General features: G+C 46.2%; 1 protein-coding gene across 10 annotated transcripts; it reads right to left on the reverse strand.

Moving 5' to 3' along the window:
- Nucleotides 1–24810, reverse strand: LOC107147386 (flavin containing dimethylaniline monoxygenase 2). Of its 10 annotated transcripts, none has more exons than XR_007350031.1 (11): nucleotides 24650–24810; nucleotides 24168–24304; nucleotides 15215–15403; nucleotides 12107–12269; nucleotides 10656–10798; nucleotides 7380–7579; nucleotides 6089–6155; nucleotides 5800–5994; nucleotides 4328–5498; nucleotides 4150–4222; nucleotides 3152–3193 (listed from the first exon to the last, which is right to left on the reverse strand). XR_007350031.1 is itself a non-coding variant. In XM_015491840.2 (9 exons), exons 2-9 carry the CDS (start codon nucleotides 24297–24299, stop codon nucleotides 2851–2853), a joined length of 1599 nt encoding a protein of 532 aa, XP_015347326.1. In that variant the 5' UTR covers nucleotides 24300–24304; nucleotides 24650–24809; the 3' UTR covers nucleotides 1–2850. The 10 variants fall into 10 exon arrangements, 4 of the variants coding, with proteins under 4 accessions (XP_015347326.1, XP_048666004.1, XP_048666005.1 ...); XR_007350029.1 differs by having other exon boundaries at nucleotides 4328–4609; nucleotides 4726–5498; nucleotides 5800–6155; XR_007350027.1 differs by lacking the exon at nucleotides 4328–5498 and adding an exon at nucleotides 1–1794 and having other exon boundaries at nucleotides 2787–3193; nucleotides 5800–6155; nucleotides 24650–24809.
- Nucleotides 24811–27142: the final 2332 nt, after the last annotated feature.

The following is a 27142-nucleotide window of genomic DNA, read 5'->3' on the forward strand; positions in this document are numbered from 1 at the left end:
TTAAGCTTTTGAAATCTTTATTATTTGAAATTATTGCTTGAAATTTTATTACGTATCATGGTCCTACTAGTTTATTTAAAAATATCTTCATTTTTCTGTATAGAACAAATGTGACATGTTTGGCTTTCGATAGAGAAAATCAAGGAGTTATCTATCATACCGACAAGGAGAGTTAAAAGGAAAGGTTAGAAAAGAACTCTTGCAAGGGGAGGTTTTGGAGGAGGTGGAAACATCTTTCCCAGGAGAAGAGCAAACTCTTAACTACGGCACGAAGCGTCAGAGCTGAACTCAGGAGGAACTGGGCCTTGGGAGACGGAAACTGCCAAGGACTGATCTCTGAAAGCCCCTGTTTTTGCGACTGCAGCAGGGATTCTGACTCGGCAGCTGTGGGTTACTGTGACATTTGTACTTGGACCCTGCACTGCTGTGAGCTCCCAGGTATTCTAATGTAGGGGGTCTGCGGATCAGAGCTTGGAGTGAACTGCCCTAGGTGGTTTGTCACATTCAGGATGTAGGGAGGCAGGAAGATGGGTGGAGTAGACCTTCCTCGGAGGCAAGAAAAACCAGTCATGTGTTTAAAAAGATAACTGGAATATCTGGAAAAATTTAAATGATTTCTAAAATTTTCAGAGCCTATATATTTGATCATAGTTTTGTCCTAATGAAGCTATTTTTTCCTCATTCATTTAGCAGGTGTCCTTCAGCGTCTTCCCCGGTAGAAGCAGGGTAAGAACCAGGGCTACTTCAGAGGAAATGAAGGAATCGGGCAAGGTGTGCAGGCCAGTCGGGACCAAGCCTTGAGAATCCTAAGGTAGGAGCTGGAGACTTTTCCTGAGAGGGTCAGACGGTAAATGTTTCAGGCTTTTTGGGGCCACACGTTTTCTACACAAGGACTCAACTCTGCAATTGAAGCCCCAAAGCAACCACAGACAATAACTGAATAGGTGGGCTGTGCGCCAGTGAAACCGCGTGCCAACCCAGGTTTTAGGCTGGGGGGCCCCCGGGCGGCAGTTGCTGACCTTTGCTATTAAGGCGTATTTGCCTTTAATAATTGGCAAAGTAATCTGTTTTTAATCCAGAACTACATATATACACCATTTGTGATTAAAAAAGGAATTTGCTCATAAGAGCAATGAAAAAAATTGGATGTCAATGCTGGTGTGATTTCAATGAATTTGAAGGAAAGTTTCCGCTGATGGAGGCTCCCTTCACGTGGTTGGAGGCCCTTCAGAGAGAAACACAGGCCAAAATCTAGAACAGTGTCCACAAAGTTTTGGAGGAATAAAGAGAAGAGATTTGCCTAAGTCTTCAACACATCTGCCCCTTGCCCTCTCGTGGTCTGGGCTCATGGCTTTGCTTATCTGCCAAAGCACAGTTCATGAAAGAGCCGCTAGAGCGAAGGTTCCCTGGCTAAATGTTTGCCATGTTGCTCAATGTTCATTAACCCTGACTGATTGTGTGTCTTTTGGCTTCAGTTCCAAGGAAATGTTTGTCTCCCCTAACTAACGGATGGCTTCCTCTTATCAGATGCCAAGGGTTCTGTGCGATTCAGCATGTTGTCTTGGTCATCTGTGAGGTCAGCGCCAGGCTCAAGGCTCAGCCATCACGAAGCTCTCCATCGACCTGTGAGACGCACTTTTCCTTCTCTTCACTGATTCCTACTTTTTCAAATTGTTAACAATTATCTGCTGCTGGTGCATAGGATCCTTTACAGTAAATTCCTTCAAACGCCTTTTAAAAATTTGTTCTTTTTAAATATACTTGAATGCTTTCTTGATTTACCTGAAACATAAACTAAACATTGTAAATAAAATTAATCCGATCATATCTGCAAGGGGAGTACTGTTGTCCGTGAAAAGGTCCCCCAAACTAACATGGATAGTATAATAAACAGCACTAAATATTGATAAGTCCTTCATCAGATTTTTGTAAGAAAGCATATTCTGGGCTGAGAACAGGACCTTCAGCTGAAAGTCCAACAAACCTGGGCTGCGATTTGAGCTCCAACTCAAGCCTAGCTGTGTGGTCTTGGGCAGGTTTTGAAACTGCTCTGAGTCAAGGTTCATCATCTGTAAATGGGTAGAATAGCTGTCCCTACCTTGAATTAAATAAAACAATACATAAGCTGTGCACACAGCACAATCTCTGTTCTATGATAAATGCTTTTAGCTAGCTGACATGGAATGCTCTTTTTTGAAAATTTTTGCAGCAGTTTTGCTGTCAAATGCAGGGGATGGGCTGTTGGTTTAGCTTTCAGTTTGAGGCTCAAGGTCTCTCTGAGCATCGTGTGCTTTTCTGTCTGTCCTCTCATTTTTTCCTCCAGCATTTTTGAGTGATTTCTGCACCAAGCAAATGGAGCACGACCTAGTATCTGAGAAGTTTGGTACCAAAAAGAGCCCGCGTAGGAACACCATCAAGTGCGCTGTGCAGGGGCTGTAAGTGTTGACCACAGTTCACGTTTTTCAGTTATTTAAACCAGCGAGCTGCTTTTCCGCTTGTGTAATTTCTACCATTTCCTCCCCAAGGCTCGTGACTCTAACTGCCTGGGGATCAGTGGTGTTTTATGGTACTTTTTGGAGCCTGGTGAACTTGAGGAGAAGGTGGAGTGGGAAAGAGATTTCATGCCACGATCTTGTTTTATGCCTAGATCTAATTCTCCTAATTCCCCACAGTGACCCCACTAACTTGCTCCTCCTGACTCCAACATTTAGAATATGATGATATTTTCCTTTTAGTCTTGGTTTCCTTTAAGAGGCACTGACTGACAAGATGATAGAGCCACAAACCTGGGCTGCGGTTTGAGCTCCATCTCAAGCCCAGCTGTGTGGTTTTGGGCACAGATCAGAACCGCTAAATGTGGAAAAACAGGGCGGTGACGACGGCCAGCAGCCCCACCATGGTCAGCAGGAGGGAGGCGAGGTGAGGGGATGAGGCCTTCAGAGACCGGGTCTCCAGGGGCTTCAGGATCCTTTGCTTCTGGGTGAGGATGGCCCTCCTGGCTCCTTCCCACGGCCCGGGCCCAGTCAGGCGGTACTGGTAGGAGTTGCAGGGCCCGAAACAGAGTTTCAGCGCCAGCTTGGGGTCTTGGAAGAAAAGGGAGACCAAGTCTGGCTTCGCACCTATCTCTGAGGCCAGCTCGTCCAGGTAGTCGACGTAATTGGTCTGCAGTATCTGGCTCTGGCTGGTTCCAAACCTTAATGAAGAAAGTGAAAAGGACAGATTCACATGAGTTCCAGGTCACACGGGAATACGCGGCATCCACTAGCTGCCGAAAGGATGGAGGGTGAGTGGAGGATGCATGAGCTTTGAATGAGTCTGGGTGGAAAGTGGGAGTTTATCCCGGCAGGAAACCCTTAGTCAGACGGAGAGTGGGCCATAACTCAATAATCAAGAATCCCTGGGGACTCGGGGAAGCTGACAAGGGTGACTGGGACTCTCATTTAGTGTTTTTTTGAGCAGTTGTAAGTCTCCAGGCCAGGATGTACCAGTCAGGGTTGCTGCAGTCATGTACGACACATGCAAAAGCCAAGATGCTTGATATTTGCTTGTTAAGTTACTAATGTACCCAGAAGTCTGGCTGGCATGTAGTAGATGCTCAATAAATGTTAGATAAGGAGATAACCCCTTAAATCAGACGTAAGACTCCTGAGACAACTTTCCCAGGATATTCCATCGCTGTTGAATCCCATTCCACCTAAACAAAAATGGCTAATCCTTGGTTTGTCACACCAAAATCCTTTCCGGATTTATTTTGATGGGTACCCCCAACTAACTTTCAGGAGATCTTCAGGCTACTGTCACACCACTGCCCCATCCCATTCCCTCTCTAACTGGGGTGTGGGTGGCCTGAGAAGATATGGAATCTCACATGCTTGTCATATAAAACTGAAACAAAATTACTCTAAGGAAAATGTTCTGATTTGGCAAAATTTCTAAGTAATTGGTTCTCAAAGTAGTATGTCTAACAATCTTCTAGGAAGAACAAAACTGCAAATTCCCAGTCTCATCCACAGAGCTTCTGATCTGGCTGGACTGGGTTGCAACCCAGCAATACGCACTTTTCTCAGCTAGGTGGCTTTTGTAGGTGGTCCGATCGCCGTACTGTGAGAAACACTGGCCTATGTAAACATCTTTTTAACACATGCTTACAGGTCAATTCTTCTTTCATTCCTGGTGACGATGTCCTCCATCATGGTCTTCTCTGTGGGCAAGCTGCACAAGCCTAGAAAACAGAAGTTTGGTTTGAGTCATGGGCACGATTCGGCATCCTGGCTCTGTCTAGCAGTTGGTTCAAAAATCCGCTTCAGGCCATTTCATCAAGTCCGACCAGACAGGGCTGCTGGGTAGCCGAACTCAGGGGCGAGGCTGCTGGGGCCTTCTGTGTGATGCTCTCCTGCGGCACAGTCAGTGTGGATCAAGGGGCAGAGGCTACGAGAAGAGATGGGGACAGTAAGCCCGTCTGAGGAGCCTGGAACCCGGCCGAGGGGCATGGGCTCTGTTCTGGGGGAGAGAGGACACTGGGAGCTCCTGCACAGGGACCACGTCAGACTTGCCTTTGGAAAGATCCATCTGGTGCCGTATTGGGGGAAAAGGCTGAAGGGAGGTGAGCCTACAGGTTGAGAGACCAGGAAATGGCCATCAAACCCAGGCTGGTGAGAGATGAGAGTGGCCCCCACTGATGAAGGGCAGTGGGCAGGGAAGGTAGATCAGGGCAGGACTCCTCACCGTGTGCTTGTGATTCCACCCCCTGCCCACAGGTGTCCTCTGAGCTTCACAGGTGTTGAGAAACGGTCAAGTCCCTGCTCATGGCCAGCCATCTGACCCTCAGGTTCCGGAAGTCAAAACTGAGCTGGTCCTTGAAGCCCTCCTGTCCAGACTCGCATCCTGTTCCCAGCACTCTGTCCACCCAGGTTCCAGGGCTGGATTCTACAAGCCAGCCTTGGTTCCTGCTCTCCCCCTGTCGAACCACCCTTCACCCTGCTGGTTTCATCCTGAGCGATTTCGCACACTCCTGTCCTCTTCTCTGCTTTGTGCTCTGGCCCAGGCACGTGGTGTATCAGCAGAGACGATGGCAGGGGCCTTCTTGCTGGGCTCGGAGGCCCCAATCTCCCCCCTTTCTTTTCTCTATTCCGCACCTCTGCTGGAATAATCTACCTTAAGTGCAGATCTGTTGATGCCTGTTCCTTGCTTATACCTCTCCATTGGTGTCTCTGGCTGAAGAGCTTTCTAAGGCTTAATCGCAGGCCAGACTTAATCAGTCAGGGTCCAGAAGTGTCCACCAGACAATTTTATGTGCAGCCAGATTTGGGAAGAACCAATTTACACTTTGCAATCCAGGACCCTCAGCATGGTGCAGTTTTGCTTCCTGTCCCCGTCACCTTCCCCAAGGTTGCTCCCATCCCTCTCCACCTCACCCACGTGCTCTGGGAATGCCGAGGAGCTCACAGCTCACCAGGTGCATGGACCTTTGTGCTCTCTCAGGTGGTTCCTTTTCTGCCCTAGAAATGCAGCCACCCAGGAAGTTGTCCTCAGCCGGATGCCCTCCCTTGTCCCACGCCATAGCTCTTGTGTGTTCCTATACCGAGGCATTTGCTGTATAATGTTAAAAGCATTTGTTTGGTTTTCTCTCTGTGCCCCCAGGTCCCAGCACAGGTGTTCAGTGAGTGTTTTGTTGCAGAGTTGAACCCCAGAGGCAGGGGGGAATCACCTGCCGAGGAGGGTGAGAGCTGCCCCCGTGCCCAGGAGAAGCCTTTAGTGGGCACCTCTGCAGGGCTGTAGGAGGGCAAGCTGCCCACTCACCTTTGAAAACGCGTGTCGCCCAGCGTGCCTGGAGCTCAACGGTTGGGAAGATGGACCCCAGGGGCTGGATGAGACCTATGCACGCGAGGGTGGCCTTCTCCAGCTGCGGGGGGAACATGTATTTATACAGCGAGACCCTGTTATCCTCCACCTTGACGAGGGACTCTTCCAGGAAAGGGAAAGCGAAGGTGTATCCTGTGGCGAAGACAATGACATCGATGTCCTCTTCTACCGTCTCATCCTCAAAAATGGCAGAGGTTTCGGTGAGCCCCGTCACCCTGGGTTTCACCTTGACAGCTCCGTAGAGTATGCGGCTTGGGAGGTCATCATTCAGGACGGGTTCTTTCAGGAGGTATCTGGGACACACAGAAGAAAACACTCAGGACGACCTTTCACTGAGCCACCTTGGGCCCCCTTGGCATTTGGGGGTGGTAGCTCTGAAAACAAAGGGGTTTCTCAGGTATCCGAGACTCTAACCTGACTAGTTGGCCCGCCTCGGCCTGACTTCATTCTCAGTCCCCAAATCCCTCCCTTCAATAAAGAAAGGAAAACATGTAGGTGAAGTGAGTAAAAGAGAAAGCCCCCCTCCCCCGGGGGCTTAGACACAACCAGCACTCGGTCAATCCCCGGGAGGGCTGGGGACCATTATCCAATCGGTGCTTCTGAGTATTTTGTTATCAGCTTTATTTTGCCTTTTCATTTAATTCCTACCTGGTCAGAATTAAGGAAGAGAAAACTTCACTTAATTAGTAATGAAACCTGCTGGGGGATCAGTGTGAGAATCAACATGTAAAATAGATATTGGTTGATCCTGAGTATCCATGGACTCTCTTTGTGGTAACGGGATGGTGGACTGAACTATTTCTGGAGTTCTATTTTTTTTTTTTTTTTATGTAGATCTGAGAACCATTTTCTTTTTCTTTTTCTTTTTTTTTTTTTTTTTTTTTTTTTTAAGTACGACAGCACATGCACTTGTGTCAGGCCTCAGTACAGCAGTTGCCCGGTGTTTATTAAGATCTAAAGATCTATATATTTTTTTTTAAATGGAACGAGTCTCTTATCCACTAAAGAAAAATAAACATCCATAATGTTTGCTTGTGCTTACGATATCAATGATGTATATATTTGAGATTGACTAATATTTGTCTTTTGGTAAAGAGAAAGGAATATGTCCTCAAAAGCTGCCGGTGGGAGAGCCCTTGGGGTGCACCACCCTGGCTGAGCTAATCAGATGGGGAGCTATGTGCTTCCCACCGCGTCCCTTGAAAATAAGGTTGGGGTCTCTTGAAGTAGCCTTCTCCAGTGGGGTCAACTCTGGTGCTAGAAAGTTCTTCCCATAAGCCCCAATTCTGCTTTTGGAGCAGCGTTTGACACGTCTACATAATCTTCTGAAATATATTTTTTAAGATATAGGGAACAAGTTTGGCGTTCACACTGCAGAACCCGTATGCTGCACGTACTGTTAGGTTATGGCTCAGACTCCCTACCCTGTTAGCAACATGGATCTTTGTAAAGAGGGTCATCTTCAGACAACCTAGCTTACCGATGCACCAAATCATAGAAAAGCAAAATGACTCTACTTGTTTTGAGGCTGAAGACCATAATTTTCGTGGTTGAACCACCGATTCATCTGTTGCTCCCACATCCATGTGACAATGGCCCGTGGCAGAACATTCCGGAGCATGGTGCTGAATCTAGTGTGGAACACAGAGTCCCAAGGATAACCATCTTCAGAGATTCGGCTCAAGACCCAGGAGCCTTTTCTGGTGCTGATAAACACCTGGGAAATAAAAGGAGTGCAGTTTAAATCGAACACTGTTCCCCTGGGAGGAATCTACTGGGTAGGTGATCTAATGCGTATGGCCCCAGAATTCCCTGGGATTCTGTCGTGAAGATCAAGTCTGTTGTGAGGGGACATTGCCCTCAAAGTGAAGTCCTTCTAGTTTCACTGTCAGCTTTATCATCAATGGGGGACCCATGGCTTCGACGCCCCCCGAGGACTGCGTGGACACGTGAGAGTATCTCTGGGTAATACCAGAGGTCAGGTCCGCCATCTCTGCTGTGTCTACAGAGTGGTTTTCAGCTTCCCGTAGATCCACTCGCCTTGCCCACCTTCCCCCATTTCTTTTATGGTCCAGGTGAATGTTTACAACCCTTGGAAATGTGTGGCCACAGCCTGATGACTACACAGGCAAACGCGGGGTCTGCACCCCCCAGAGGGAGCGCAGTAAGGGAAACTGCCTTCCACGCTGGGAAGAAATTTGCCATGAGTTTTAAAGGTTGAAAACTCTGAACAGATGCTGCGGTTCTGTTTCTCTTCAAGTACACACCTGGGTTCCCTTTCAGATGAATTCTTTTACCTTGTGTACTAGGACTTCCCTTGTTTTCAAAACGTGTACTTTAAATCTCTTTTTAAATATAAGTGTTTTCCTTGTTGACTGTTACTTTCCCAATCTCCAAGTGCACGTTAGAACTGCTTGTCTCAGATTTTCACTTGTCCTTTTGAGTTCTATGGTTTAAGGCTGTCCTTGATAAATGATCCACTTAAGAAGTTAAGATCATGGACTCTGGATCCAGACTGCCTGGGTTTGAATCCCAGACCCACTGCTTAGTCAGTTGTGTAGTCCTGAGTGAGTTATTTCAACCTCTCTGTGCCTCCGTGTCTCTCTCTCTAAAATGGGGGTATCATTCAGATTAAACGAGGTGCTACGTGTGAAGTACTTCAGGTACTGCCTGGCGAGCCGTAAGCACTGCTGGCTGTTCCTATTTTGTAAATTCAGGCTGGAGGGGCTGGTTTCCTACAGTGACTCACATCTGGACTGAGCGTGAATCTGGAGATACAGTTTGTGGCAAGGGCCTCAATCCTTAGGCTGTGGGAGCACCCCCACAAAACACTGTTGGACTGTTGGTCTCTGGGTGGTCTCGGCTTCAGTCTTGCTCCTTGGCTGACTTGGCAGGACTTTCGTTAGGTACTAGACACTGTCCTTCAGTGTTCCCTTTACTTACCACCCCAGTTCTCCCTTGGGGTTGGTCCCTGTTTCATACCAGATGTCGTGCCTGTTCTCTTTGCTCCTTCCTGCTGTGATCCTACCTACTGCCTGGGGGTCGGAGCTGGCCGGCCCCACCACTCCTGGAGCACATGCAGTTGGGGTCCGGCTCCGGCTGATCTCTCTGAGATGGGCTTCAGGATGGAGGGCAGAATTTTAGAGTTTGGAGGGAGCGCATGGATGACCAGCCCCATCCCACAGTGTCCTGAGTGGGGCTTCTGGGCTCTGGCCGTGGGGCTGGATCCTGTGAACGTGACCTTCTTTTAACAGAGCAGGACTCACTCAGGATCTTGGTTATTCAGCTGTAATGTAAGTTCTGCAGTTGCACCCGGTTCTGTCCCCTGTGTACACAGCTCTCATAAGACCTCTGGTAAGTCTTCTCCCAGGAGATTTGAGAAGGCCTTATTCTGAATAGAGGTTTCATAAGTACAGATTTATGTGATTAATTAGTATTGAGGAGGCTGGGGAAAGAAGAATGAGCTATTAAACTCACAAATATGGCCAAGGTGGTTTCTTAATATTGAATCTGGCATCACAAGCAGGGCTTGTGCATGGCATGACCCCTGTGAAGGACTGGCTCTTGCAGTCCAGGACTTGGTATCTTTGGAGCATCCATCCTAAGCCCAAAGCCCTGGCCTGATGACCTGCAGTGGTCGAGGGTGGATTTTGCTTGGACGGCTACGTCAGCTCAGCTGTCTTCATCTCACCCAGTCACATGCCCTTCCTCCTGCCGTATAGGTGTCCCCAGTACGAGGGCATCGGGCAGGTGGCCCCACACCCCTGCTCTGCTTGAGCTTTGATAGTTACTGCCTTCACACTTGTTCTTTTCACCGAGGTCTTAAAGCCTTGAAAAGTGAAAGCTGATTTCTTTTCACACTTGGGTCTAATAAGTCCTCTTCTGGTTTTAGCGACCTGCTGTGACCCTAGGTTGGCACTGAACAATTCTGAGTGACAGGTGACTCGGAAAGGTCCCCGTGTAACGCTTTCATTAACCTTCTGGGGAAACACCATGTGTATTTATCACATTTGCTACTGGGCATCTCAAGCGCTCACTGTATAAGACTCAAAGCAGGAAAGTTTTACAGGACAAAAAGACAAGGCTGTGGCTGCCTGTGCAGCCAGAGACAGCAGCAGAGGAGCCCACGGTAGAGTGACTGGGCTCCGGCTCCAGGCCCTGTCGGGAGCGGACACTGGAGGGAGAACCCTTAGCTGTTCCTCATCTTTGCCTGGGTCTGTTCTTCTAGAAGGGATTTATTTTCTGCCATTTATTTAAATATGCCATCTGTTGACCCTATCCACATCTGGTAACACTTGACTGGTGGTCGGCTGGCGTCCTTCCTGAGTGTGCGGTGGTTTTGGAGAGCCACATGAACAGCTCCCATCCTCGGTGGGTGGCTGGCTATCTATTCGCTCTTTCTTTCCTGGTATTTGTGCAACTGAGCATTATCTATATTTCAAATACCCTGAATTTCTAAAAGGCAGTCCCCAAAATATGAACAGGTCAGCTTCTCAGTAAGCCCCCTTGGGAGAAACTAGGTCTCTTATACTGAAAATCATCTAGTCGCAACTTCCCCTTTTACAAACGAGGGAGCCACAGCCCAGAAGTGACATGACCCCCTCTAGGACACGTGGCTGGTTAGGGGCAGAGCAAGGAGGTGAGTCTGCTTCTGGACATCTAGATTTTCTTAGGTACCATACTGGGCAACCCAACCAACTGGCGAATAATGACTGATTTTGCAGCTGGGATGTGCCAGAGTGCCTGTCCCCCCGCTTCTCCCCAGGATACCAGGTCAGCAGAGAGCATCGCACCTGCGCAGCCTCCTTGCTCAGCTCAACAGCAATGTCCGAGGCCGAGTTTCCAATTCCAATCACCAGGATGCGTTTGCCCTCAAATCCAGCTGGGCGCTTGTATTGCCGGCTATGGAAATACTGGCCTTGGAACCTCTCGATACCTTCAGGGGGAAGAGGAGAGAAAGCTGTGAACGTCCAAGGGTGCAAGGGTGTCAGGCTAATTTCAGTGAAATGGCATTGTTGGCTTTGCCTTTTTGGGGTCAGTCACTCATTTTCCTTTATCCCCCCCTCACAGGAGTTACAGCACAGGTCAGCTGGGAAACTCAGAGTGGAGATCAGGAAGGTACAGGGAGGGGTTGAAACAAGAGGCTGCAGCACATGTATTTACCAGACCAAAAATACGTTAGATGAACACAGCAAGTGAGATGCTGGCTTCTGACAACCCATGATTTGATTGTGGACTCTCTAGGGACACTTCTGTATCATACGGCAGATATTCTTTTAAATATCTTTTAAACACATTATGAAATGATATTATTATAATTGTATAATAATTAGAATACATTTATTATTCTAATTTTGCAAATGCAAATAAAAAATAAAATAAGCCCAAACCCAGGCATATAGAAGGTATGCACTGAGTAAGTCGGTAACCTGTTGGTGGTTGATTGCAGATAAGCATCTCCTTGTGCTTTCCTGGCCACCCTGGTCACTCTTCCCAGGAACACATGACCTTATTGAAGCACTTGTCTTTGGTTGTGTTGTTACTTGCAAGAACCATTATATCTTGGTTCTTAAAATGGGGGCCGTGGCCAGCAATGTCAGGATCACCTGGGAACTTATTAGAACTGCAGATTCTTAGCTTCCTGCCAGGTATATGGGATCAGAAATCTTGGGTGTGTTTCTCAGTCTGCCAGGTGATTCTGTTTGGGGACCATTGCTTTGGACAGGAAGGCCCAAGCCTGATGGCCTGTTAAGTGCCCTGAACAAGCCTGCCACAGCCTCGGAGTCCGAGGGGGCAGGAGGACCACTGCATTCCAGGTCTTCCTGCAAGGGAGGGCTTGGGCAGCCTCAGGACAGACAGCGGCAGTGCTCCTCTCCTGCCCTCCTCCCCGTCACAGTGCTGTGGCAGCACTGAGTCCCAGGCACTCTCTCTGGACTGCCGACTGGGCATGGCTCTGAGGCTTGGGCTCCAGAGATACAACAGACTCATCTGCGTTTGGCAGCCACAGGGCTAACAGGGCCTGTCCTGCGGAGAGCCAGTGTGTGTGTGAGAATTCTGTGGAAAGCCTTGTGACTTTAAAGGACATCAGAGGTGGATACGTGGATGGTGTTTGGAGTCTTTGATCTTTCCAGCTCCATCCCAGTCTTTCCATTACCCCCAGCCCTGGCAGCAGTCCCTGCCTGTCACCAAACTGCATGTGAAGTTCCAGGACACCTGCTCCCCACCGCGAGTCCCCTGGCCTCACCTGGAAAGGACTGCAGGGGCATGTGGGGCAGGATGTGATGGCCACTGCAAACCATGACTGCATCAAAAATGGCGCTTTGCTCCTTGCCGCCGCTCTGGGTGACAACCTCCCACTGGCCAGAGGATGAGAAATCCGGGCGTCTTTTCACATGGAGGACGGTCGTCTGGAGCAGACACAGAGGGGGCGTCATTTGAGAAAGGCTCAGGCTTGGCGTGGGCTTCCCGGGGCCTGGGAGTGGGGGTGGGTGGAGTGTGATGCAGAACCCCCCTTAGTTCTCCTCCAAGCCCCCGCAGCGCCCGTCCCTGCAGGCCCCTGAGGCGAAGGATGCCAAGCGTGCCCCTCCCATTCTCTGACGGGCAGCGCCGGGGATGTGCTGCTCTGCGCACCAGGCCTGACTCTGCAGTGGGGGCCCTGTGCTGAGGGGGCCGTGCTGAGTGAGGACTTGAGGGAGAAAAGAGAAGGAAGGCAAGTCTGCTCATGCCATTCCAGGGCCGCACAGCGAGCATTTGTCAAGAAGCACTTAGGGTGCCCCTGTGTGGGGGCTCTGCGGGAGCAGAGATATCTCACGTGGAGCACTCTGCAGAGAGCTTGGCAGGTTGTCAGCCCTCCATCGAGCGGTATTGTTAAAGTTCATTATTGTTGGGAGTATGACAAGTTAGCTATGCAGTTCAGGATGTCATCTGCTTGAAATAATTTATTGCTTCTCTAATTGTTTTTAACAAGCCCATTGTCTGGAAGTCTAGTAGTTTAAAAAGTGTTCCTAAGTGTTTCATGCCGGAGGTATTTAAGAAACAAATGGAAGCAAGCTTGCCACATGTCTAGAGGAATGACATGCTGTAACTCTTGCTTTCAAGTATCTGAGTCTCCTCTGTACACACTATGACTTGGGTAAGTGTCCCCCAGAGGCCCACTCACCAAGGGCTCGGTCTCCAGCCCACGGCACTGTTGGGAGGTGCTGGACCAAATAAGAGGTGGGGCCTAGCAAGAGGAAGTCTGGACACTGTGGGTGTACCCTAGAAGGGGACATTGGGCTTTCTTGTCTCTGTTCCCAGATGCCATGACATTGGCAGCCTTGCTCCACCGTGGGTTCCCTTCCACAGCTACTGCCTCCCCACATGCCCAAGGCAGTGGGCCAGGAGAACATCACTGAGGCTTCCAAAACCACGAGCCAAAATAAACCTTTCCTTCTCTGAAGCTGATTAGCACAATATTGTTTAAAAAAAATTAGACATTTTTCAAAATACCAGTTTGGTGACTTTTAAAGCTGTCTCAATTTAAAAATGGGTAGGTGACATGGATGGAAAACATGTGAAAGAGCTTCACAATACGTGGGTAGACAGCAGCCAAGAGAAGCTCTCAGATTTGTAGCTCAGAGTTGCCCATTAACCAAGCACTGTGAATCCTTGTATTCCAGGTGTGATCTAAGGACCAGGGCCTTTAGGTCACCCACGAGCTTGTAGGACGTGCAGACTCTGAGTTGTCATTGGGAGCCTGTTTAACCAGAGTCTGCACTTGAACAAGCTCTCTGCGTGATTTCATCTGCAGTTGAGAAGCTGGTGCAGGTTACGTTGCCACTCAGCAGCAGGGCCTTGCACAGTTCACCTACTTCTTCTATTTTATTTTTAATTTTTTTTCGCTTTACCACTGAGTTATATCCCCAATCCATATATATATATTTGCAAATGGACACAGTACCCTTATTTGGTTTGTTTATTTTTATGTGGTGCTGAGGATCGAACCCAGTGCCTCACAAGTGCAAGGCAAGCGCTCTACTGCTGAGCCTCAATCCCAGCCCTCCCAATCCTTTTATTTATTTATTTTTAAAATTTTGAAACCAGATCTTGCTAATTTCCTGAGGCTGGCTTGAAACTTGTAAGCCTCCTGAGTTGCTGGGATTACAGGTGTGCACCACTGCACCTGGCTTTTTTTTTTTTTTAAATGAGGTGACATTCACTTTATTAATTCTTGATGCAGCATACAATGTGAATAAACATCAATGAAAGGCAAGATGGTTTTCATGCAGCATTCGTTTTACTATCTCTGAACTGTCAGCCCTATTATCTACTGTTTCTTGAATCAAGTCCTAACATCTATGACTTAGGTCAGTGCGGAGACCAGTAAACGGAAATCCCCACCCTCCAGAAAACAATGGCAGCAGTAACATAATAAACAGGAGAAAGGGCTCCCTTGTTAACTTTAACATGATCTTTAGAAGAACAGAGAGTATAAACTACATTTTACAGGAGGGCTGTAAGTTTGACCTACCATTAAGCTTCTGTTTTAAAGAACCAGTCATTCACAAGATAAAAGTACCAGGAACTGGGATAAACTACATTAGGTAAAACTGCACATTTTAACAGTGTTTACGAATATAGACTTCCATAAAAATTAGTAATTAAAAACTAATATGATACAAGTCTGGTACATGTAAAAGTAGAATTACTAAGAAAATGAGATGTATCAAAACAAATATGCCTATATATCTGAAATATAATTTAAAATTCATTTTCTATATAGTTACTAGTTCTCAGAGTATATGTTAATGATAACAAGGCAGTGTGTTGAATGACAATGTTTGGTTATATTGTTGTTGATTATTTGTTTTTGAGAAAGCTCAGGAAAAGATGATTCCAAATGTATTTCAAAATGATCTGCCATCTCTGTGTTGCTGGAGGTTGTGAAATTAGCAGGGATAATAACCCACAGGCTTCTGAGGTGAATGGAGAGTAGCAAGTTTATTTAACACATATCAAGAAATCCCATTATAGAGAAGTTAAAAAAAAGAGTAATTTGATTTTCTTCATATATCCTCTCAAGGGAAATGAGGCTAGGGACATTCAATGGTAATGGATATAGTTTAAATGCAGTTTTACCATCAATATTATCATCATTAAATGTTCAATTTTAACAGTTGATTTTCTTCTGTTAATGTATACGATCTACAAGACCAGGCAGGGGCAATCACACTCTTTGGGGGGATTAATATCATGCTCTAACCTTTTAACAAAGATAGTTTATTCACAATTTCTTCTATCATCAGGATAACTTTTTTATTTAAAAGTGAACTGAACTAATGTAGAGAAACTCATTTCCCCAAAAATACAGTACCTGGAATTGGATGTATTTTAGAAGATCAAACTTTTTGGCAAAAATCCTGAAATATTCCAGAAGTTTGGAATTGTGTAGGAAGTTTGGGAAATCTTCAGGCATGGGAAAGTCACTGAAACAGGACATTTCCTTGCTGGTGTTGGTGATGACGGATCGGTAGATACTTGCTCGGCCATCTTCTACGTTTTCCTGAAGGAGGGAGTGAAACAATTAGGGGTGGTCATGTACTGGAGCAATCCTTTGGTGTCCCACCTTTCTCACACTCCTGTGTCAAGTGACTCTGTAATGTGGCAGCAGGATAGAATGCATGGGTGGAGAGGTGCAGTGTGTTCCTCTGCTGGGACCTGTGTGCGTCTGCCAGCTTTGCTGAATGGGATGCTGTTGATGGGTGTGGCAGGGACCATTTATTTGGCACATTGCAGGATATTTAGTGTCTCAAGTCTCTACCTATTTAATGTCATCTTCTGGGAACCAGTTAACTGCTTAAATTTGCCCTCAAGGGACTTCATACACCCTTTCCCTCTTTAGGGACCACGATACGCTGGGACATTGGACAGAGAACAAGACAGAGAGTTTGACGTAAAATGAGTACATTTGGGAGTGGGGAGTTTTCACATCTTGCTTTGTATCTGCCTGCCTGCCTTCACTTTGTGCTTTATGCAACTTTCCCTTCCTCCAGTGATAAAGGTGAGCAGCACTGACACCGATCCAACCTTAAACCTGATTTCTGATGTCAGCAAATATGCTTTGGCAAAACCTGAAGCAGCCATATGGTTGAGTCTGATTTCTCCTACAAATGGTGCTCTGCAGAATGCCCTGCATGGGGAATCTGAAAGAGCCGAGTATGTTGATTCAAAGTCTGTGAAATCAGTGTGTGGTCAAAGAGGCTTTATTAGGAAATTTAAATGATGCTACCCAAGAACAGCCCAGACTGAGGCGTAACGCAGAGCAATAGCACTCGCTGATTCGGTTCAGCATCAAGGCCCGTATGAAGACACGGAAAGCCTGTAGGAATTCACCAATCGAAAGAAGTGAAAGACTTCCTGAGACAGCCCCAGAGGGTCTTCCACAGCGTGTGACAAGAGAAAGCCAAGATCATCTCTAGTCCAGCCTCACCCCAGATCAGTTGTGCATGTTCTTTCTCATCCTTGTTCGCACAGAACATTTCTTTCCTGCCCGATCTTTAGGTGGAGGTTAGTGTGGACTAGCAGAAGGGCGTTGGTCTCTAGAGTTAGATGCGAGTTTGAATTCACATCCTTCAGTCTGTTTTGAGTCGGGGCCAGTGAGTGTTCCCAAGTTCCAGCCCCCTCTTATGTGCACAGGGCTGCAGCAGTACACAGCAGCCGTGGCCATCCTTAGTGAGGAAGCCAAGGCTTAGACAGCCGTCAGTCACGGCTCACTGCTCACCGCAGCATGAAAGTCCACCAGGGTAGCTGCCCTGACGGGTACCAATAACTGCACGGGTGCATTCGCTGTCACCAACCTGAACTTTCTAGTATTTTCTGTTCAGAGGTTAAACTTGATCTCAAAGAGTTCAAAAGAGTACACTTATCGGATCTTGTCTCCTAAGTGAAAAGCTCCCTCTGTGTCCTAGACTTCACTGTGTCCTAATTTCAGGGGTTAGCAGCACCAATACGGGTGCCAAAGCTAAATGATGTAGGATCCTTGCTAAATAGAGGCTGTTCCTAAATGTCTTCTGCCCTCCTTCCCGTCTCTGTCTTCTCACCCACTCATGATCATTCCATCCCTCTTACTTACCGTAGGTCTTTTTTCATGGGTGTGTATTTAATTTTCCTGGACAGAATAAAAACTTGGACAATGCCTGTCACGATTGCACATGGCTTGGGAACAGCTAGTCAGGGCAGACTAGTTTCCTGGGAGGTCAGAATTGACTGTGATATTTTGCTAACTGTAAGCAAGTATTGGAATCCTAAGGGGGTTTGCGATAGAATATGGAGGGGCTTCTGCCTGACGCAGGGATACAATGATCTAAACTGGATAAATAAACAAGGATATTTTAATTTTCAAATACTAGCTTCAAATTTCATAATACTAAAGCCAAACTGGTTTTTGACTGAACACAATGTCCTTGGCAAGACTGAGTGCCTGAGCACTATCCAATCAAGTGTTCAGAATAGGAAATATTTCATTAAGCAAAAAAAAAAAAAAAATTTAAGATCAGATCAGATAATTTTGTGAGTAGCACAGAGTAATCAGTGAGGCTTTCTGGAATCAGAGAGACTGGGCTGATATCCCAATCCCACCTCCTCTAATGGTTTGGTAATCACGGACAATTACATAAGCCAGTCTCCTCATTGTTCCCTGCACAGTGGGACTCACTGATAACTCCAGCACAATAAGGCACTGATCACAATGCCTGGCTCAAGATATGTCCTCAGTCAGTGTTTGTCTCTTTTGCTATTATTACATACCACTAGAGTAAACTTTTAAAAGAAACCATAGATTAAAATCAGTCAGACTGAGACTGTTAAGCTGTAGCCAGGATGTTAGTTGTTTGTTTTTAAGACTCAATGAATTGGCTTTAAAATGTGGTGGATTTTCTTCAGGCCAATTTTAAGGGAATTTGAGTGGTGAGATCTTGTTCTGGTGCCTGAGCCCATGTAGTGACCGTAGGCCAGGGCAAGGCTCACCTCCATGAGTTGTGCTTGTGCAGTTTATCAGCAAATGATGATGATATTAGGATTCTTATTTGAAGATCTTTATAGTTGTGTTCATTGGTAGACAGTAGTTTAAAAAAGTTTGTTGGGCTGGGGATGTAATAAAATGGTAAAAGCACTTGCCCAGAGTGCATGAAGCTCCAGGTCCTATCCTCAGCACCCCCAAAACAAAATATATATAAAAATAATTTTTTTAAAATGTTATTTCTTCCTGCATTTAGTTGGATGAAATAGATGTGTTTGGATAAACCTAGGTAAAATGGGTGTTGTTTTCCCAGGAGAAAAGGAAGATGATTAATACTGACTTCATAAACAGATACATATCAAGTGTTTATTCTGCGCAGGCCTCGAGTTTCAACTTAAGGGTAAGATGCAAACATCTATGGTTTGTATGGAGCTTATTAGTCTATGGAATTAAAATGCATCAGGGCTTTGGGGACATGAAAGTGAAGAAACTAAGAGAAGAGAGGCTTTGGGGTCAACCAAGACAAGGACAGGGAGATACAGATTCCAAAACAGATAAATGAACTTACTTGTTTACTTAAAATACAAGCACTTCCTAAAGATGATATTAATGCACATAGAGACTGGATTTGCTTATGGGTCAAATTTGCTGCAGTTTACTTGGTTGAGACAAATGGTCATATGAAGATTTTCCTCATTCGAAATTTTCAGAATGTCAGAAAACTGTATTTCAAAACTAAATTAGTTCAGGTAACAGTGATTTGGGATTTGTCATCTTTTTAAAATATACATATTTTTAGTTGTGGTTGACACATACCTTTATTTTATTTATTTTTATGTGGTGCTGAGGATCGAACCCAGTGCCTTGCACATGCTTGGAGAGTACTCTACCAGTGAGCCACAATCATAGCCCTGGATTTATCATCTTTGACCATGGACTAGATTAAAGCTATTTTTGACTTTATGAAAATAGAAAGGTTGTCAAAACTAAGTAAGATTCAAAGTAGAATATATATAAGCTACTCAAGAGAGCAAACTTATAAAGCAAAATTAGATTCGCTTGTTATGAAGATGAATTACAAAAACCTACACATTAGCCCTTTTTTTTGTGTGTGTCAAACATCGTAATATTGACTTTACCAATCAGTACTTTGCTCCCATGATGGATAGTTACTCTACAAAGTTAGAAATAATAAAATTACTTTTCTTTGAAAACTTTCTATCATTCTATCTTTTCACTCTTTGGGATGGATCTTACATCCATCTACTGTACTACATGAATATGTTTGAAACTTTTTACTTCTTTGACAACTGAACACAAAACTATGGTTTCCAAAGGCATTGGTGGGCCAGTTACCCTAGAGGATTCGGGAGCTCTGAAAAACACCAAGTTTGAGTAGGTCTGAATTGTGCCCAGATGCCTGCGTTTTGGAAGAGCTCCCTCACTACTCAGATGTGCAGAGGAGTCAGGGAGCCGTCTAGCATCCCTGCACGCTCCCGTCTATCCACTGGGCTGGCATCTCTTTGGATCACTGGCCTTGATCACTCGGAGTTTTCTCATGCAACTTCCCGACTCAGGTATTTACAAGGGACACAGTCTCCTCATGACGGACCCTGTCCATTCTCTGGAGCCTCAAAAGTTGTCACTCCTCCACCTGCCTCCTTCATTCCAGCTGTGCTGTGACTCTGTGTCCTCTAAGACTCAGGTCTCTCAAGCTTCCATACTTCTGCATATGCTGTTTGCTCTGCCTGAGACTCTCTATCTGCAACAGACCCCATCCCTAGTTATTGTCAAGACATAACAGCATCACACCTCATGGAAGCCTGTTTCCTACTGGGTGAGGCTCTGTGATTCCAATAGCAGTCAGCGTGTTAGCCCTTATAAAATTGCACTCTGGAAGGGATTTTCTTTTGTATTCCTTCCTGAGGTACAAGCTCCTTGACAGCGAGGACAGTACATCTCTGTATTTTTAGCACTTGGTATGAGTCTGGAGTATAGGAGGCTTCAGTCGATACATTTATTGAATGAGTCATGCTAACCAGGAGCCTTTTCTATCATTGCATAAAAGACTTTACAATAAAAAAGTAGGCATTCACTAGTTTTGCTGATAGTACACTATAGACTTTGTTCTGTTATAAAAACTTTAAGGTTTATCTGATAGTATACTATAAATTTTATTCTATTCTATTGTTCTTTAAACATGTTAGGAAAAGTTAACTTATATCTTAGACCGCTGGTAAACAGAACTGTGGGATCATTATATTGCATGTTTGATTGCCTGGAGAGTTACACGTATTTAACACATTAAATTTGGTTCTGTCAAATGGGCAGCAGAGTGCCAAAATCCATTATGGTGAGTTATGATGTGATAAATTTATCTAGGAGAACCTCTGCAAGAAAAAGGAGGGTAAGGCTGTCATTATGTCTTCTATTAAGGAGATGGGGCTTTGCTCTAAACTCATCCAGATAAGACAATACTCTTAAGTGAACAGATGCAGCTAACAATCACTGCTGGTAGCAGGCCCGCCCTGGCCCCTGGGGACTCAACCCCCAGTTCTTTGTTATGCATGTCAATGTGGCCAGCTCACAAGGCTTGCGGTTCCCTGTTTATCTGCCTAGAGCATATATGTCTCTCGGGAACATCTTGACCTGTTCGAGGCTCCTGATAGGGGACGGTGACGTGATGGTAACCCAAGGACGCAGTTATTACTCTTCCCTCCTCACTTTTGAGTGATTTCCCGCAGCTGTTAAAAAAATATATAAGGGGAACAAATTTGGCAATAAAGCACGCACACGCTCCCTCCTGGATGAAGAACCTTGGTGTCCTGTGTATTTTTAACCCCGCCATCCCTCGCCGGACTCGGCTCCGTTAGCCGGACGCGGCAAATCACATGCCAACTAAAACAGGAAAGGCTGCGAGGAGGAGGAAAGCAGGTGGAGTGCATACTGAGGTCAGAGAGAGGGAACCATAAACAAGTCCCACCGGGTGCTGGCCCAGGTAACCGCTTCTCATTTTTATCCTTCTATGATCTACATTCTAATCAATAACTTCCATGGACACAAACGCAGATCGTCAAAGTTGTGAAGACCCAAAGCAGGGAAGCAGACAGTGATGACAAATGGTTGATGTCAGATAGACTTTTCTCAACCAAGGATCAAACCAACTAATGTTTAATACACACGAATGAGAATTCTTCTAAGTAGGGGTAAAGCAATGAGCCTCACAAGAACAGGATAATAGTGACTTGGATCATCAGTTGCTCAAATGGACAAGACCCTGGGGTTTTAACAGATCCCCAAATCAGCGTGAGTCACGTGATGAGAGAAGCAGTGCAGTGGTGGACCACATGTGCGTATTCTCAGTTCTGTGGTTTCTGAGAATCGTCACCGCCTAGTCATATGGGCAAGACTCTTCAGCTTGACTTCCTTATGGGTGTTGAAGGTTATTGCAAGTATAAAATGAGATAATGCATGTGAAAATAATTCTACCAACGTGAGCTTTCATTTCTTGAATGCCAATGCAACCTTGACCTGCCTTAGTGGAGGCCACTGTGCAGGCTGTGGGCAGCGCAGGCCCAATGTGCAATGTCAGGCCAGGTGATCACAAATGTGCTGAGGACCGTGCTGGTGTCTGATTCACTTTTTACTGTCTGAGGCAGTGCCCGGCATCTCTTTGACCCTGAAAAATGTCTCTGGAGAAAATACATTTATTTGAAATATTAGACCTTGGTGGAGTCATGTTTTAAGAGACAAAGTGATATTTCAGACCAACTCTAGAGGAAAGAGACTGAGACATCTAGAGATTGTTATGTGAAAATTAATTGAAATAGCTGGGCACATGCCCTGGGAGAGGGGAGGCTTGTGTGTAACAGGAAAGCCAGGTGCATTGGTTACCTCCCCATGACTACAAGGCATTGGGCATAGGCAGAGAAGGCTAATGGCTCTCTCCGTACCTCAGTGAGGTTGTTAAATGCAAAGGCTCAGACCTTCCTTTGTGTTCTTTTGCATCTGTTATGTTCCCCTGGGTGTTATTTATCTCCATCCTGAATTTCCGGTTCAGATATCAGTGAAGACAATCCCAAGACCTCCTTCCCATGGGCATAGTGAAGAGAGATGCATGCGGAGTGCTTCTGTGCTGGGAAAAGTGCTAGAGCATGATCTCCGCCCTGCCTGTCCTCCCAAGATGACACTAGGGGGCGCTGGAGAAACTTCTAGTAGAATTCAGCACCAAAGCTGGGCTTGGGACAAGGATTTTACATTTTTTTTTTTAAACTGTCACTACTACATATTTTAAGTGATTTCCAAAGGATTGTGTGTAAACAGAGAAATTAGTGAAAAACTTATTTAAAAACCAATTTTGGGTGTGGAGGGATCTCATGAAAATAGAAGGGAGATAGTAGAATGGGGTAGAGGTCTAAAGGGAGGGAAGGAGGAGGGAAAGGGGAGGTGGCGGGGAACGAAAGGGATAGGTTATATTGTGTGCAGCACAAATGTGTAACGACGGGTGCCATGATGTGGAATTATAATGCACCAATAAGTAAATGGGAAAAAGAAAAGATTCTGGGTGGTAGAGTTGTGAAGAGGCGTTTCCCCGTGAGCAGGGGGCTTGCCAGTGGCCAAGTGGCCCCCTTGGCAGTCTCCGGAAAGATCCTTTCGAGGCCCTGGGGGCAGCCTGTGAAGTTTTGATTACTGTTTCCCCTGCAGAGAGGTAGTATGTCTTCAATCACAACAGAAATGACCAGCATTTTATATCACCCTCTCAGGACCAGCTATAATAGTCTAATGACCCGTTTGAAAGAAATGAATGTGATTCAAGCTGGTTTTCCAGCTTTCTTCTCTGCAAAGCCACGTGTCTCACGTGAGGATCGATCTCTCCATCCCTGACCCTGAGAGTGCTTGTAGAGCAATATTTCCTGTTTGATACTGTGCAGCGCTTGCCAGACTTGTCTCATCACAAGATTCATTGGAAATCTTATTAAAACCCCCCAGGAGACTCTGATTTTGGAGGTCCGGTAATCCGTATCTTTAAGAACCCACATAGGTGTTTCTCAGGTCAGATTACATTTGAGAAGCCTAATGTTAGAAACATTCCTTTGGAATGAGTTTTGAATTGGCAAAGCACATATTCCGGGTGACCTTGCCATGCCCCTAGTTGGTCAGCCTGTAGAAAGAGCCCTCCAGATGGCCACTGCTGACATGGTTACATCCCCTCTGCATGGATTTGAACATTTTGCTCCTGTCTGGAATGTTCTCATGTGTCTCAATACCTCAGTTAGATATACCTAATACATAACCCTTAGGTTGCATCTCCTGAGTTATGAATTTGAATTTTGGTTTAACCTTTTTGAGCAAGAACACAAGTTAGGGCATAGTGATAAGTAGGTGCTCAGCTGCCTGGGATTGAATGTGACGCCTCGAGCTGCGTGGCCACTGCCAGCTACTCAACCTCCCTCCTTCTCTACTTGCTTGTCCGTAAAGTATGTAGACACTGTTAGCAGCTAACAGAGAACTCTGTGGGGAGTCGGGAACTGTTCTAAGTTCTTTATGTAAATGATCTCCCCTCATCCCCAAAGCAGCACTGTGAGATAATTCCACGTCTCTGATATTATCCCCAATGTAACCACGTAAACTGAGGCACAAGGATGTCAGTCACTGGCCCAAGATCTCACAGCAAGGAAGTGGCAAGTCAGTACCTTTTAAAAGTTTGTGGGAAGGAATAATTGTGAACCTTCACATGTCTTTCTGATTTCAATACAAATCCTAAAGGATGGCTAGCAGTGTCACTATTGGCACTTGGTGAAGAGGAAAAATTGAAATAATACAAATATTTAATGAAGAGTTTCATAGCAGTTGTACTAGCACATAATCTGTAGTTTGGAGAAACAAACGTGGTTATTTGTGGGAGAGAATATCAGAAGTGATGGGGCACATTTTCTGAAGAAGCGTTTGGCTCAGTGATTGAAAAAGGAGTAAATAGTGCCTTGAAAAGATTCCTGTTGCTGCTATTTTTTAGATGTTCTCCAACGTTAGTATAGTCCCTAACTAGTACACAGGAGAATGACAAAAATATGGGCCACGAGACGATTGCTGGATACAAAGGATGCCTGCCTGGGTTGGCACCTGGGCTAGCCTAGTGTTGACCTGGGCAGAGATGCCAGCCTGTGACTCAGGTTCCTGAACAGCTCTAGATATCTAACAAGAGAACTGGGTCAAAGTCGCCCCTGAAATCCCTGCATAGGGCCACAAGTAGCTATGATTCACCCTGAAATAGCAGCATCACCCAGTCAAGCTGCAAGGAAACCTCACTTACCTTGAACCTCCACAGCCCACCGATGTCTTCTGTCCTCTCAAAGCAAGTGGGCTCCAGCCCCTCGTCCACACAGCACTTCAGCGAGACCAGGCCGCTGACCCCGGCTCCGATCACTGCCACCTTCTTTGCCATGTGTCCTGTCAAGGAGTTGACTGGTCATTACTGCTTAACACAGGTGAGAGAGTCCCTGTGGTGTGGTCAGGTTAGCTGGTTTTAAACAGTCTCATGGTAACTCAGTAAGCAGCACTAATTGAGTGAAACGCCTCGCTGGTCAAATCCTAGTCTCCTTTTCCCCTTGAGAGATGCTGAATTGTCTTGGACTCGCTTGCAGACCTTGTTTATGAGTCTCGGTTTAACATTAAAAACAACCCCTTTAACAAAGCCAAAGTATGCAGTAAGGCAGTGTGTGAGGTGAGCCAAGCTCGGTCGTGTCCCTCCGGGTCCTGAGCCCTTCCTTCTCTGCTCCTGGCTGTCACGCTTACCTTGCCTTTGAGCACTGGCCCTCTGAGAGCAGAGTTCTCCCCATTGTGTGTGTGAGCTGGAGACAGTCTTAAGAGGCAGAGGTGCTGTGGGAAGCGGGAGGAGCTTCCTGCTCCTCCCCCAGCATTCTGCCAGCTGAAGCTCCAAGGAGTCCTGGGGTTAAACAAGAGGCTCAGTGCTCCAGCCAGGTAGTGACTGAGGACCAAGGCACACTCTTGGCACGCCGTGCAGGTGGTTCGGAAGTTCATCTTATCATGGGTGTAACAAACGTGCATTGAGTTGATAAAAATGGACAAATAAAAATAAGTTAAAACCATCCCTAACCTAAGTACCCATTTTGATATGTTCTTCCACCTGCTTATATATATATACACACACAAAATGGGATGGCACTCCAAGTTTGATTTCCAACTTGGATTTTTCACCACCAATAACCTTGAACATGTGGGTGCATGGCTAATGGCGTGTGACTTCCATTTGGCTGATGGCACAGCCTCTCCTGACCGAGTCTCATTTCTGCACGTGAGGCACCTTTTCTGGCACATCACTGTGCCTGGGTGGGCAGACAGATTGGGTCCCCGATCTCCTGGAATTGACGTTCTTGTTCTGGCCTGGTTTTTAGACTTGGTGACTTCGGGGTCCCAGCATGCTGTGGTAGCCTGTGCCTTGCTTGCTCGCCCTGCTCAGACCCACATCTCACCCAGGTTTCTCTGGTTGGGTGAACGCTGCTTGCGTGAAGCTATGGGGATTTCTAAGCTCTTCCAACCCACACCCTTCTTTTTGGCTTGATGGAGAACTGGATAACTTCCTTTTGCTTACACTCTCGGTTATTAGCATTAACGTTAGAAAACTAAGGCCGGGGGTTGTAGAGCCCTCGGGTACCTCGGATGTGGTGGAAATGATGACGCTAAGGGACTCCCCTCTGCAGCCCAGCAGGACCAGTGGCTCCAAGCACCTGAGCTGTTGGTATAAATTCCTTAGATAAATATCGACACTTCCTAGGTGCCAGTCGCTGTCCAAGTGCTGCATCTACAGCAACGAACAAAAGGGCAAACCCCTGCCCCCGTGGACCTTGCTTTCTAGTGGAGAGAGCAGCCACCGATAACATAAATAAGCAGTAGGTGGAGAGGAAGCTGGGGAGAGGACAGAATAGAGAGGACGGGAGTGTCGGAGGGAAGGGTGGTTGATCAAGTTGCATATGGAGTTCAGGGAGCCTTACTTCCCTGAAATCCCCTACACCAAATTCGGGCACAGTGAGAGGCTTTCTGTGTCCAATGAAGAGAGTAGCTCGATGACAAGGTGATGATAACAATGACCAAGACACAAAGGAGCTGGACACATTTCTCAGTTAAAAAGAAAAACAATTAAGTTGCTTCATTGTCAGTTGGGCCACAGATTTTGTAAATAGCCCATGAACAATTCTCCAGCTATGTCCTGGCTGTCCCTCGTCTGTTGGTCACGACTCGTGGAAGCCCTGCTGGCAATGAGTATGCCTTCTGCTCACACAGAGAAGAAGCACCTAGGTATGCCAGCAAGTGTGTAAGTGACACACGTGGGACATGACAGAGGAAACACGCTGTGTGAAGCCCTTCCAGACCTGGCCACACCACGCACACAACGTGGAACAGCAGGAGTGGGCACCAGCTGGGAAGCCCCCGTGCAGGCAGTGCTGCCTGGCAAGTGCTTCTCAGGCCAAGGGTTTTAAGTTGTAAAAATTGATGGTGTCCTTTGAAGCACAGAAGTTTTACTTTTGATAAAGTATAATTGATAAAGTATAATTGATTGTTGTTGTTTTTACTTTTTGACTGGCACGAATAATGCTGCCGCATGCATTCCCTGTAAGTTTTTGTGTGGACATAGTTTTCATTTCTCTTGGATATATACCTAAGCAGTGCATTTGCCAAGTCATGGGGTAATTCTGTGCTTAGCACTTTGAGGAACTGCCAAACGCAGCTGTGTCATTTTACGTCGCGGTGTTTGACAGGCCCAGTTCTTCCTCATCCTCTCCAACACTCGACATCGTGTGCCTTTTTTTGGTTATAGCCAGCCTAGTAGATGTGAAGTGGAATCTCTTTGTGGTTTTGATTTGTATTTTCCTAATGGCTCATCATGCTGACCATCTATTAATGTACTTGGCCATTTGTATGTCTTTTCCGGAGAAATGTCTATTCAGATATTTTGCCCATTTTGACTTCTTATTCTTGAGCCGAGGCTTCTTTATGTATTCTAGATACAAATCTCATCAGATGAGTGAGTGGCAAATATTTTCTCTCCTTCTGATGGTTGTCTTTTAACTTTGAAGCCCAGAAGTTTTACTTTTGATGAAATATAATTGATCTATTTTGATGGAATTTCTGAAAAACAGAATTTATGCAAGGTCATCTTGACAGAACAGAGTAGAAGCCATGGCTGGAATGGGGACGAAGCCTGGGGCAGAGACAAGAGGGACCCTTGCGGGTGGGGGCAGGGGAGGGGGGAGGAGACGCCCAGAAGTA

Source organism: Marmota marmota, unplaced genomic scaffold (genome assembly GCF_001458135.2).
Source record: "Marmota marmota marmota unplaced genomic scaffold, marMar, whole genome shotgun sequence".
Taxonomy (NCBI): domain Eukaryota; kingdom Metazoa; phylum Chordata; class Mammalia; order Rodentia; family Sciuridae; genus Marmota; species Marmota marmota.